The following is a 15,548-nucleotide window of genomic DNA, read 5'->3' on the forward strand; positions in this document are numbered from 1 at the left end:
ATATATCGCTAATATATAATATGTTTATAATATATAACTTGTGTCTTATACATATACGCGCCTTCTTCGTTCACAAACAATCGACGCGGAAAATTGTTCCCTCGATTTGGCGCGCGTGGATAATAAGCACGCTATAACTATTATAACACATATAATAGCTCTGTGTGCTGCAGGAAAAATATTATACTTGTACGCATTTAGTGTGTATATATAAGTACAACAAAAACTATACATAATATAATATATATATATATATTGTATATACGCCAAAAACTGTCAAGTAAACCTTGAAATATTTAAGGTTGTCAATTTACAATGATTCGCACTGCTGCAAGTGCGTATCACATGTATAAAACGACAATGATAATAAATAATAATATCTTTTGTTGAGTAATTCAACGCCGATAATATTGTATATATATTATTATACAATAAACAATTAGCCTACAAATTTTGAAGGCAGTTGCGAAAATGACCTAGCCCGGGGATAATAATATAATATGCATGTATGATGTATGTATATATCTACTACTACGGTTGTATTATTCTTTCGTAAAATCCCGTCAAGTACTTCCTCGAGTTAAATTAAATTACCAAAACATCGTAACGTTATTATTACGCTGATAATGTATAATAATATAAGAATTCCGATTTCGATTTCGTTTTAAATCGTTTTGCCAACAGAGTCGCCGTATAACACTGCAATAAAATTTACCATTAAATGTAAAATGAAAACAAATCACCAATAATAATATAATATATAAGCCTATATTATAAACTATACGCATGTTAATAATTCGCGGGTCGGTCATCACGTATCCACACTAACATTAAAATCATTGTTGTTCTCACGAGGAGAATATTTCAGAGATTGAATTTTTTTAAATTGAAATCGAATACCATGTTTTCGCTACAGTAGATAATTATAGCCATGTGTATTTAATAGGATGACCTATGCACTACGATTCAAAATAAGAGGGTCCCTTTTGAACATTATGTCTTGCGGTTGTCTTAAACTCGTGACAAATTTCCGGTTTTAATCCCACCATCTCAGTATTGTTTTAATAAAATAAATTTACTAGGTACTTACTTTGTAAAGACTTAATTGAAAGGACTTGAACAACTTTTGTATTGTATAGTTATAATTCCTCTCTTTCCTTTATTTACAGAAATGTTCTTTTATTATACATCACTAAAATATAAAACAATTTTCAATACAACATTATGTGGTCTGCCGATGATACCCAATAATATACATAGTGTCTTAGTATATACCTGAATATCTGGCTTCAAAATAATTTATGGGAACGTCTCTAGCTGTGCATTATTCTTTGCATCGACCAATATGAAAAACGAGAACGATTTCAGGGTAATTCGGATAATAGTCGTGCGACGTGACGATATTAAATATCATATTATTTATAAGATAAATACTGCGGCATCGCTCATGCGACGATTCAGCCGCGTGCACACGTTTGGTCGATTGGCAGTGCACGAGGGTTAATATTATATTGTTATTATTACAGTATAATATTATATAGAAAACGTTTTTGAGAAATTTTACATTCAATTAAACGTAATAAGTTGGTTATATAAAATAAAAAACATACACACGAGCGGCCCTTTTTCTCGATTCCCACGTTTTTCGCCAAGTCACCACCACCTCCACCCCCTTTGCCACCAATATTTTATATACACTCATTCTCTCTCCCGTACACACACGACACACGAATACGTATGTATATATAACGCCTATAATATAATATTTCCTTTCTCGAATATGTATAATATATGTGTCGATCGTGCAAGTCATCATCATCGCATCCACACGCGCGAGTACAACCGTCAATAGCCCCTTGAGCGCAATTAACGAGTCTATTTTTTCATTTTTGGGGGCGGTGCCCTCGTGGCGCCCTTAACGAAAAAAATCGCCGCCGCCAAATTGACTGTTTACCGTGCGGCTCTTTTGATCGGATAGAAACCGTGGCGTCGTCTTCGTGAACAGTCCGGTATAGAGTATGTCGGCGCATTATTGAAGACGCTTTTTTAATTTCCGACCGGAACACTTCCAATAGTTGTATTGTATATATGTACAACGTACACTCACCGACGATGTTCTTCTTATACGTACTGCTGTATAAAATAAAAATAGTTTAATTAAAATAAAAAAAAAAATAAAATAAACATTTTAAACTGTTTGAGTCTTTAGACATTATATAATTTATTCCAAGCGTAGAAATAGTGGGAAAAAAGTATATTCGTCTTCGCGTATTATATTCCATTATAATAATTATATAAACGTTTGTGTGCTGATATATTCGAATGACGTGTTAAAACCGTCGGGAGTTGTTGCCAGAGTAGTATTACTGTATATTATGCGTATATTTTTTTTTTTATAATAAATATAATAACAGACCCTATATTATAATAGACGAATGATAAAAATAATAATATAATGGAATCGGAAACCTTAACACATCACTTTATTATGTGATCCATGTTTTATTTTTACGCACCCGCTCGTGTACTTATAATAATTATATACAATAAATGATGATCACGACCCAACGTTAAATTTAACGATTTCATACGCTCTTTACTGTATTACATATTGATATTGATAATTCAGAATGTTTTTGAGAACCATAAAAATGTAATGCATACAATGTTATTCACGAATAAATAGTTAAGTCGAAATCAAAAATAAAATAAAATTTAAAGAAAACCTCGTCTAATTGACCATACAAAAATAATCAATTATTTGTCCACTAGGCAGATAAAATCCATCCATGGCTCACTATTTTACTACCCCTGATCTATAGAATCAACATAAACTCTGCTATACTTAAAGTAAAATTAAAAAATAGGTGATTAAATTGTATTAATTAAATAAATAAACATCTAAGGAATACTTGAATTACATAAATAAATTGTCTATATATAAATATACCTATATTATGGATATTATTAGATATACTATATATCACGCTACCAATGATCAAAAATTATAATTAATAATATTTTTCCATAGTATGAATAATATAGAATAAAAACACCTAATTTAATTTTATGTCGTTTCGATATCGTTGAAAAAAAATGTTGTTAAATAAATAACACTTTATTTTTTTGAAGGATGTCAAGGTTTTAACTGGTAGACATTTTTCAAAAACTATAAATTATATTCCTAGCTCTTATAGGTTACTGTAGTACGTATATAGTATAGTTTTAAAAAAAGTCATGTTAATATTTCAGAAACTAGGTACTTACTCTTCGTTAAAATTTTGAATTATAGGACTATACCCATATTCCTTTAATCAATTGCGGGCGCCATTGGTTATAAATAATTACTAATTTACTTCACAGAAAAGGTATGTACATTGTACACCCATAAAAGTTTATAAAATGTTGACCCGGCACATTATGTGACATCAAACACATAATTATGAGGTGCTGAAAAATAAAAACACTTGTTTAACTACTAAATTTCAAATTTTCTGTAATATTATAAATGAACCTTTAATTTAAGTCAACTAAAATACTAAACCGATACCTATAAATCTTTTATTTTATAATTGTAATCGATTATATATTATGTATTGTATTATTATTTATTTATTTATTATTCACGTACGACTGCATTTATAATATAGGATATTAACTTTCAATTTAAATGTTTATAACAGGTTGAAAATAATAATAATAGTAATAAAAAGATGAGTAGTATAAATTACAAGACAATTTACCAGCTAATACTATAATAATAACTAAGACAGACAATACAAAAAAATACTTAATAAGATTAGGTGAAATGACCACATTTAGTCGGAGTAGTATAAGTATGTATCTTAATCGAATAGAAAAGTGAACCTGTTGGTAATAATAGTGAACTATGAAAACTTTCGGCCAGGGTACTTAATTAATATGCTTGGTCTTGATTTCTCATTTTAACTTGGAAGTCTTTGTATCTTTCTTTTATACTCGTACATTTTCAATTCATGTTAACTAATATTACACTTGAATTAAACTGATTCCTAACTTATTTTAATATATTTTAATAACAATAATGAATCAAATAATATTACCTAACTAGTAACTCAATATTAAAAATATTTTTCAATACACCATAATTATAATTAAATATCTTCAATTCCCCCGATAATTAAACTATATTTATACTTTTTTACTTCCATAAATTTATAATACCTTCTTGTTTATATTTTATGTAATATTGGTTAATTACTATAAACTTGTATTTAAAACCTGTAAATTCGTATTTAGGCAATACTTTATTATTTTTAATAAACAATAGATGCTTTGTATTATTATTTTTTTTAATATTCTCTTAACTACATGTAGACCACCATTGACCTTAATATTATACTGTGATAAGATATAATAAAAAAATTGTTCATTATATTACATGGAACAACATAATGCTTCAATTTTTAAAAATTGTATTTATTTGTATTTAAACAATACACTTTTGTTGTTTAATCGTTGTTTTTTAAAACTAATAGAATAATTAACGGTTTTAATCAATTTAAAATACATACAATACCCGCGTTGGTAGTACATTTTAATAAAAATGTATATAATTTTTAAACTCATGATTAAAAGCAATAATAAAGCTACCTATGAAAGTGTAAAGCATATAGGAGTATTATCATTATTTAAGAAACAATGGATAGGTACATTTATTCTATTCTCAAAAACTTAAAAAATTAACATTAAATTATTTTAGAAAATGCTCACGTAGAAAATAAGATATTTTATTTTTTAAATAAAACAATAATAATACAATTATTATGCTTATTATACTGTATATTATATTATTAATTATTATTATCCATCGAATTGATTAGACGATTTATTAATTATAAAAATAGAGCTCGTTGCCTTTGGACATGGCATAATATTATTTCTTTTGTCTGTTAATAATATATTTTATCATATTGTAATATTATTGTATACGATTACACGATATCCGATACTCCAACCGCAGGGTTTCGTTAGTTCTTAATTCAATTTCATTATGACCTCTTTCTTTGTAGCTAATTAATAATGTCATGTTGATGAAATTGTTTTTTCTTTACAAAATGTTTCATTACATGTATACCAATAGAGTATTACGATTGTGAAATAATTAGCGGGGCAGATACCTATTTGAACTACGCAAACTAAATCTAACAGAGCTCGTTAAAAAATAGTATCATTTCTAATAATCTAATTACGTTTTGAAGAGAAAGGAATATTATCCGATTATGATATTTAATTTTCATTTCGATAATTTTCGAACAAAGTACCATATTTTAGTTATTGTATTTTGTTTGCAGTTTAAACTTAAACAATAATTGTTACTTCGTATCTTTCTGATGTATGTGATAAAATTACTTCTGAATTTATGTAATATTGTGTTGTTTATAACTATATCTAAACAAAATTAGTTTACGTTTAAATTAGGTAAGTAAAAAAATATTTTATTTATATTTCAAATAATACTGAAGTATAGAATATAGATACCTCAAATTATGTCAAATATAAATTATAAAAAATTATATAATCATCAGTGGATACTCGGTACAATAATTTAATTTTAGTGATTTTATAGTTAATTATACATGGATATTTGTATAAATGGAAGACAAATATAAAATACAGTAGTCTAAATACATAGCAGGTATTGGCGTACAGCTATTGTTATAGTACCTATAGTATAATTGTGGACATTGTGGTATTGCAACATAAGTACGCATGACGTACATGGGCGGTGGCTTTGATTTTATTATTTTCAACTATCAATTTTACTTAGTACTGACTTGAAATTCCACAGCCGAGTACCCATACATATACAAGACTGATTACGGGTGGTATAGCCCATCTGCGGGACACCACCGGAAACGCGTTATATGAGGTATGAAAAAGCGCACCCGACATCATCATATACCTGTCCTACCTGTCTTGCCCATATGTACCGATATTCGTAAAAGGTCAATTGTGTGTGGCGGATGATGATGACCGCCGACGCTGGATTGACTGACACACACGATCAGTAGCCAAAATGATCATCGTCGTGTACGTAATTGTCTAAAGTAAAAACAAAACGTGCAATGATTAATTATTACCGCGCGACTGTGTCTATACACATCGGACCACCGCATTAAAATTATTAACCTCCTCCTCCACCCTGCAACATTCGTAGTTTTTTTACTCGCGTATATTTATGCTTAACGACATTTTAATTGATCCTTCTGTGCGTATACTGGTCTTCTATTTTAATTCATAATTTTCCGACACCAGCAAGCGCAACTATACCGTTGTAATACAATTCTTTTATTTTCCTGAGCTCTGTTAAGTCGCCATCGCCATCTTCGTTGTCGGTGCGAGATTATAAATCTTACGGTCATTCCGCCTAATGCGCTTGTACAATATATATAATATATATAGGTCGTACTACCACCACTCACATTTTCAACCAACAAAACTGAAGCCGAGATCTATAATCTAAACGAAAAATCCAATATTCTCAGACATCCGGTTGTAAATTTATTTATAGGCACGTAATTTAAGCCGATCAAAATCTCACTTACTACTTGTACACAAACTCACTTAAATAAAATGCAAATATTTCAAAATATAGTCTAAATAATGATTCGAGGTAGGTAAAAAATCTATAAACATAGTTACACAAAGTGCTCAACATTTCAAAACTCTAAGACACCATTGAAAGTTTCTTTAGGTTCATTCATTAACCAGTCAAGAGGTTCTACAAACTATATCTCAACATAGGATTATAGCGATAGACCACTTCAACACCGTCTAAGACGTAGGTTCTTAACCGGTGGTCCATGGACCCCTTGGGGGTCCGTACATGGTTACTCGGGGGTCCACGGATTGGCTATAAGTTTTTTTTTAAATAACCCAAAATTAAATTTGTTTGAAAATAATTCAAAATTTTTGATGAATTGAGACGATCGGTTTAAAATAGAAACTGTATTGTGAACTTAATTGAATGGTTATTTCTAGGTAGGTATTATATTTGTATACACGAGCGGTCTTTCATATTTTATTAAAATTTCCGATAATGTTTTCAAGATAACAATAATAATTTCTTGTCCGTATTCCACTACTTAAAAAAAATACAACAAGACTAATGGATTATTATTTATTACAAACTTAGATTACGATTTTTATAAATAATAAATATTACATGGAAATACAATTTAACGAGCATTTCGACTGAACACGGAAACTTATCTCTTCAGTTGACACATCGCCGTCGCGTTGTACAGTGTGTGTGTTAGTGTCGTTGAATTTCGTTGTCCTTTCCGTCGTCATAATATATTCACTCAAATTTTCGTTCACCGTAAGTTTAATTTTACTTACAATTTAATAATATTACTATGTCGAAAAAAAGAAAATACGATAAATCATATATGTTATTTGGTTTTACATTTACTACCGAACGCGATGGTACGCAAAAACCACAATGTTTTATCTGTGGAAAAATCCTAGCAAATTCGAGCATGAAACCAACCAAACTTAAAGAACACCTAGTTTCGGTACATCCTCAACATACATCAGATGGTTTGGAAGTCTTTCAAACTAAAAAAGCCCGTTTTGAAAAATCCGGTACATTGCCTAAACTTGGATTTGTACCTCCACAAAAACCATGTCTCGAAGCATCTTACAAAGTAGCGTACCGTATTGCTAAAAATAAAAAACCACATACAATTGGCGAATCCCTAATAAAACCATGTGCATTAGAAATGGTAGAACTGGTTTGTGGTATGGAACAACGCAAAAAAATTGAAGCTGTGCCTTTGTCAAATGACACAATTCACTCAAGAATTTCTGATATGTCAACTAACATTTTGGAACAAGTAATTGCGGAATTAGATTCAACACAATTTCCATTCAGTATGCAGTTGGATGAAAGTACAGATATTTCTCAATGCAGCCAATTATTAGTTTTTGTACGTTACATACATTCTGGAAGTAGTAAAGAAGAATTCCTATTTTGTCAACCACTTTTAAAAACTACGAAGGCAATAGACGTGTTTGAAATGATTATTAATTTTTTTTCGAAGCATAAAATAAATTATAAAAAAAAACTTGGTTCGCTGTGTACCGATGGCGCTCCTGCGATGCTTGGTAAATCATCTGGTTTTACAGCTTTGATGAAAAATGAAATTCCCGATATCGTCATCACTCATTGCTTTCTGCATCGTCACGCTTTGGCATCAAGAACTCTACCAACCGATCTAAAAGAGATTATGATGACTGCAGTCAAAGTTGTTAATTTCATCAGATCTAGAGCCTTACATCACCGACTTTTCAAAGTTTTATGCCAAGAAATGGGAGCTGAACATGAAGTTCTTCTTTACTATACAGAAGTACGTTGGCTTTCCAGAGGACAAGTTTTGAAACGTTTGTTTGAACTACGAGATGAAATTTCTTATTTTTTAATAGAAAGGCAAAGCTCACTCTCAAAACATTTTGATAATATTGAGTTCATTCATGGATTGGCCTATTTAACAGATATTTTTAGTCATTTGAACGAAATAAATACTTCGATTCAAGGACGAGAAGTGACGATTATGGACGCGTCCGAAAAAATAAATGCATTTGTGAATAAAGTTCCTCTGTGGAAAAGAAGATTTCAATCGGAAAATTTAGCAAACTTTCCAACACTTGAACACGAACTTTCAAAAAATAATACTGCTTTGTCTAGTTCCATACAAACACAAATTTGTGAACATCTTGACGTGCTTACAAATTCATTTAGCAATTATTTTGATTCTACATATTCAAAAGCAGAAATATGGTTCCGAAATCCTTTTCTCGTAGACTTGGAGACAATTGATGATTCAGACCTCGTTAAAGACGAATTAATTGATCTGAGATCAAAAGAAATGGCACACCATGATTTTCGAACAAAAAATTTAATCGAATTTTGGTGTACGTTGACGAAGGCTTATCCGCGAGCTGTATCCAGGGCAATGCAATTTTTGATTCCATTTGCCACTACATATCTTTGTGAGTCAGGATTTTCTACAATGGTCACAATCAAAACAAAATCAAGAAATCGATTGGACATCAAGGACGATATGCGAGTTGCTTTGTCTAATACGGTCCCAGATTTCAAAGCAATATTGCAGTCAAAACAACAGCAAATGTCACATTAAAACTTGTATGTATAAATTTTAACTATAAAAAAGTGATTATTTAAAATAATTTAATAATGTATTAACTCTTAGTATTATTATCATTAAAAATAATTAAAATAAAAATTGTAGTTTTTTTAATTTTTTTTTTTTTTGGTGGGGGAGGGGTCCGTGCTTATACTTTATAAATCAAAGGGGTCCACGACCCCGATAAGGTTAAGAACCTATGGTCTAAGATAAGAACGTCTTCATAACTTAATTAATTATTAACATAGTTACAACCTAGTATTATATTAAGCTACTAAATATTTATTTAGTTATAGATATCACTCATATCATAGTTTAATATTAATTTTCTTTATTGCAGTTAAAATAAAAAAAATCACACACAGCCTTGTATCATTTTAAATATAGATTATCATTAGAATAATGTCTTATAATTTGATTAAATTAATGTATTATATGTTACAAATTATTATTTATATGTACTATTATATCATCATATTGCTTTATGTTGAAAATAATTAATTTGAAAATACATAGTATCAAAAATGTAAAAAGGGTTAATACCCGTTTAAATACAATAGATAAATTAATTAATTAAAAAAAAAAAACAGTACAAAATAATATTAGCATAGTGCTGTATATAGTATTTCAAAGCACAGCAGGCACAATATTGTATAGTACATATTGTTATTTTTTTTTTAGCGTACCTACACCTATGTTGTATTTCAACCTAGTAATAATAATAATGTATTATTTGAGTTTACCTTTTAAAGCATATCACTGTGTGTGATATATATTTTGTTTATAATAAAATATTTTTATCCTCAAAGTAAAATATATTACACAAGCAAGATAATTTTATATATTGTACAAATACATAATATCAAATAAATGCTGTCAGATTTAAGAAGAATTATTTCAACACAAAATATCAAGTAAATCATAAGCTTTGTGCACTGCTGTTATTTCTAGATGATTATATTAATCTCATAATATTCCTAATTTATTTATAGATTAGTACCTTTTTAAGCAAAGGTCAATGGGTAGATTACCACTCGTCACTCATTGGGGTTAGTATCTTAATTTTTTTTTTTTTTTTGATTGCATCTGTTTAATAGTAAAATTATTAAATAAATGTTGAATAAAACGGCAAATCGACTAATTTAGAGCGTCAACACTCAATAATTAAAAAATTGTAACTGCCACCACCCCACACACATACACTATGATTGAACTTTATTTGGATACAATAATGAAACTATACTCTTGTCTTTATACCAATAAAATTGAACACTTCTACTACAGCATCACCCTGCAGACTTTTCTCGTAAATATTTATACCAGTTTTCTCGTTGCAGTTATAATACCTATATACATATTAATAATGGTTACTTTATAATAATATGCGGAACGAACTTAAATATGTGTTCGCATTTCATTTGTAATAATGTTATATAGTATATACAGACTAATACAGTATATTTGTGAACCGAACGAAAATAAAGAACCAAATAGGTGTGTGTGTGTGTGTGTTAATGAAATGGTAGTAATTGTGGGTTTGTATGTAGGGTATAAGAGAATCTCATATGGATATATATATATATATTTACGAGTTTATTATTATTGTTTAGAGTGTGTAATGGCAATTAATGGTGAAAGGGCAAGAGAATTGAATTAGCCGGGACCGCCGCCGCCGCCATTTTGTTGGAGCTTAATATAACTGAACTGATGGCACTTGGACCTAAACTACACACACATATATTATTTACCAGCTAAGTATATATATGCATGGGGCAGTTACTATACATAGCTTTATGCAACGTGTTTTGCTGCTTTTCACGTCCAATAAGGTCCTTGTGGTATTTCTATATATATATAATATATATTATAGGTATAAATTATCATGTTTATATATAGTTATACGGAATTTCAAACTAAACACAGGCTATTGTATTGATAGTGACATAATGTACAAGTTCAAAGTGACCGAAAATTAAATAAAAAATGGGTCGATTTAATAATAATATACCTATATAACATAGCGGACGTTATATATATTATATTAAAATTGTTTTTTTTTCACCATTTTTAACGTGTTTAAAATATTATGTTATAGGTACATGTGGTTAAAGTTAATTTACATGCTACTAGATACAATAGGTACATCGATATTGGGATTGACTATGTTATGTTCACAGGTGATGAGAGCCAATCAGTTCACTCCTGCGGTTCCTCTCGAATAACGACTTTAGTGTAATTATATATCATACAACCCTCTTCCGCTGTCGTAGACTTTGATTCAGCCACGAAAAGTCACGTCGTAATCATGAACGAAACCACTATCCATATTGCTTTAGATATTGAATAACATAATACTATATAAAATGTATAAGTATATTTATAATTTTCTATAAACGGTTTTTTTTACGATTGTAAACAATCCGTTAATATCTCATTAAAAAAAATTAATCATTGAGCATCGTATAGGTACGCCACTGAATTCAGTTTAATTATTTTAAATTGTTTATGCATATATATTATTTATATTATAGACGGCGTGGGAAAGCAGCGGGTAGATAGGCTATAGTTGTAAGCACTTATTATCAGAGACCGTCGTCCTGAAGGGACCACCGTATTTGATATATACAATATTTGACATAATGCGATAATATTTTCGATAATTATATGCAATTTAAAAAGAACCCAACATACAAGAAAATTATGAAAAAAAATATGATTTATAATCATGGTTTTAGGTTCGTTAAAACGGCTATCGGGTGGTAAAGACGCGGCAAAACGGTAGGTCCCGCGTGGGTACCTATATATTATTATAATATATCATTATTATTCACGTGTACATATAATATTATGTTTCGTGCGCGCGCGGGAAAAGGACACGACGATGACGGATACACGATTATATTTTCTCTAAACGAACGTCGTCTAATTAGGCGTTACGCACCACACGACGACCAAATATAATACATAATACGACGTCGACTCGACGGCGACGACGACGACGACGACGACCATATCGGCTGTCCAATGCCTACGATACAACGTTTAACACGTGTCCACAGACACCGCCACCGTAGCAACAGCAGCAGCGTATTACACATAATATAATACACACGACGACGGCACCCGGTAAATCATTTTTCATTTTTCTTTTTTCTTTGAAATTAACTAATAACAACGTCCTTGATACTGTACGGCAACGTGGAGTAATTTAAAACTATTATTATTATGATACTATTTTATCATTATAATAATACATATAGATATATAGGTTTACTTCTCGAAGAAAACATGTGCGTCGTCGTCGTCGTAGCGCGGGGGTAATACACAATGGACATCACCGTGAAATCGACGGAATAGACTTGAACGCACCGCGAACGTATTATATATATATATATATCATATTATATTATTATGTACGTTTATATATATAATAATAAATATTATATTATGTATGATGTGCGTGGACTTGGACGCTATATATGTATATATAATATTGTTATACGTGCATAGTGCTGCGCTATTAGGGCATCCCCCTCCCATCCCCCCAAACTAATCTAGTTAACAATAGACACATCTTGTAAAACAACCGAGACTAATGTCATATATATGGACACATTTTTCACCTCCGTTAACTTCGGGTAAACACGAGATTTTCACGTAGAAGGTTAGGTACAACTTACATAATATTTGAAATATATAGATACTATATATAAACAATATAATATTTTTCCAAAGTTCCATATAAAGGTAAAAAATCACTACTGAAGTTAATACATAGCCTACACACCCTGCAGAATTCTAGAATTTAAACAATATAAAACAATTATATCATAATATAAAAATATTGAAAAAAAAAAGTCTTAGTATTTTATTTTAAAATAAATATAACTATATTAACATAATTTTTTTTTTTTTTTAAGACAAACATTTTACTCAGAATTTTCATTTTAATTTACTTAATCTCAAAATGTCTATTTATCAATACACGATTGATAAATGAATGATTAGGTAATAGTAACGATTTAATAATACATGTATCAATAATAAATAATATAAGAGTAATTTATTATGCCTCATCAAATATTTCTCATTTGTTAAGAATAAATTATACTTAACAAATTATTTTTGAAAAAATTTATTCAGCTCTCGAGTAAGAAACCTTTCATGACACTAAATAATATTTCAGTTCATGACACTTGTATCCAGTGAACTCAAGTTTTAATTTCGGGGAATAAATCCTTGATGTAGTATCGGGAGTTAAACCGCAGTAGTCTGTTACAAGTGTTACAAACTGTCGTTTAAATACAAATCGCATCGAGATAACATTACGTTTATATAATATTAACGTATACTGAAATTAATTTTAAAGTTAGAAAACCATACGATGTGTTGTTAATTTTTTATACTATTTACTATATAGATGCAACTACGAAATATTATGTATCAAATAACATTTTTTTTTTTTTTTTGACAGACATTATTGTTATTCATTACCCACTCTTAAACATAGAGATATTTTATATCATTATACAATAGATATATTTTATATCACTGCACAGTAAAAAAAATAGGCAATAATTTCATGTTTAAACATACTGAAATTTAAACAGATGAATCCCCGTCGTTGACAACCACTTAAATTTATGAGATGAATGCATTTTTTTTCGCTTTAATCAACAACACTGAACACATTTAAGATATGTCTTTTCATCTACATCCACCTAGATAACTTTTAATTTTTCGAGCACATATAGTATTATAATATAATTAATAATTAAATTAATAGATGATAGTGATATCGTTATAAATTAAATTAAATTTTCACGTTTACAATGATATTTATACATGAAAAATTTAACAAACACAGTAAATATTATTACATAACATAAATAAATTTTAAGAGGAAAATTTAATAAAAATTACTTGCATTCAATGAAAAATAAACATTTTCAATTTAGAAATTCAATCGAAATCAAAATCAAATTTCATTATTTCATTAAGCGCATGACTTATTTGGTCTATAAAACTATGTACTTGACAAATGGCATATTGGACTGCTGTAATTCTTAAAAATTAAAAAATGACACGAAAAAAAATTTTATTAATTGAATTAAACGCAATAACTTAAAATCAATTAAAGCTAATAACATAAAACAATATTTTTTTTATCTTACTAGCTAATAATTAATACATAAACACTGGGTACATCAAAATACTCAAGTCATTTAGCTAAAAAAAACTAAACCAATGGTTAGCAACACATAAAGTTGACGTATTTTAACATCCATTTTTACCAAAACATGTAAACTAAGTGCATTTATAATAATTTAACTTGGTCAGACTTAGATTGGTTCCATTCTCCGAACCGAAATTTCAAAATCGATCTCACTGTAATATATTATAAAGCGGAACGAGACAATTTTTTCAATAAAATTCAAAACTGATTCTGTTTAAAAATCAATTAGGAATCTCAAGGCATATGAGTATGTTCATATGTATTGAATTGAAATAAGCATTATGTAAAACTATTAAATCATTAAATCTTTATAAACATCCGATTTAAACATATATTTAAGATAGGTAGTTAATGTAGATAATCGCCTTAAGTATACGCTATTCAATAGAACCGTATCCATGCAAAAAGCAAATCAAAAAAGTGCAGCTCGTGCCTTATCGGCTATTATTATATAATTATATCAATAACGATGCACGGCGGTGGGCCCTGTTGGTGAAAATATATAGGTATATATAAAATGGAAAAGGAAAAATTTAAAAATATGGAAATCCTAATTGGCGATGGCGGATGGTAATGCAGGTAGTCGAGTGTGACAAAATATGTATTTTGCCGGTAATGTTTTAGCAAATTTATTATCGTTATTTTTTTTTTTTTTACAACGAAAATATTAACATAATTTATGAAAGCGTTTGTGTATTGCGTGTAATAGATCATAATTTTTATTATAAACGGTAAAATATGAAATACGTGCAGCTGCTATTGCCGATTTCGTAGGGTGGGTGTATTTATGTATATTTATGTATTTATCATTTTACTGTAGGAATCTATATAATAATAACATTGTTAAAACATTGGAAAAATAGTAGTTACCTAAATAATTATAGTGAAAAAAAATTTTAAATTTCAAACTAGTGATGTGACGAATCTGATAATTTAGTAACAATGTCAACATTAATGAATTAAAAACACTGAGATACAGGAAAAATACCCAAATATAGTTTTTTACATATTTACACAGTACAGCTATAAAAAAAAAGTTTAAATTTTGTCAACGTATTACATTTATGTTGATTCTAATATCTATGAGAAGGGAACGAATTATAGAAATTTTTCATATTTGT

The 15,548-nt window shown here is 29.2% G+C and overlaps 1 protein-coding gene across 1 annotated transcript; it reads left to right on the forward strand.

The window, feature by feature from the left end:
- Positions 1–7,400: 7,400 nt before the first annotated feature.
- Positions 7,401–9,185, forward strand: LOC112601636 (protein ZBED8-like). Its single transcript, XM_025349345.1, has 2 exons — positions 7,401–7,995; positions 8,173–9,185. The coding sequence occupies exons 1-2, from the start codon at positions 7,401–7,403 to the stop codon at positions 9,183–9,185; spliced, it is 1,608 nt and encodes a 535-aa protein (XP_025205130.1).
- Positions 9,186–15,548: the final 6,363 nt, after the last annotated feature.

Source organism: Melanaphis sacchari, unplaced genomic scaffold, assembly GCF_002803265.2.
Source record: "Melanaphis sacchari strain LSU unplaced genomic scaffold, SCAv2.0 Contig7_pilon_pilon, whole genome shotgun sequence".
NCBI classification, from domain to species: domain Eukaryota; kingdom Metazoa; phylum Arthropoda; class Insecta; order Hemiptera; family Aphididae; genus Melanaphis; species Melanaphis sacchari.

What these genes read in the sequence shown, in the direction of transcription:
- LOC112601636 (XM_025349345.1), top strand. Translation starts at nt 7,401, where the DNA reads ATGTCGAAAAAAAGAAAATACGATAAATCATATATGTTATTTGGTTTT. An exon ending in ACGTTACATACATTCTGGAA is followed by an intron (nt 7,996 to 8,172) that starts GTAGTAAAGAAG and finishes CTGGTTTTACAG; the next exon opens with CTTTGATGAAAAATGAAATT.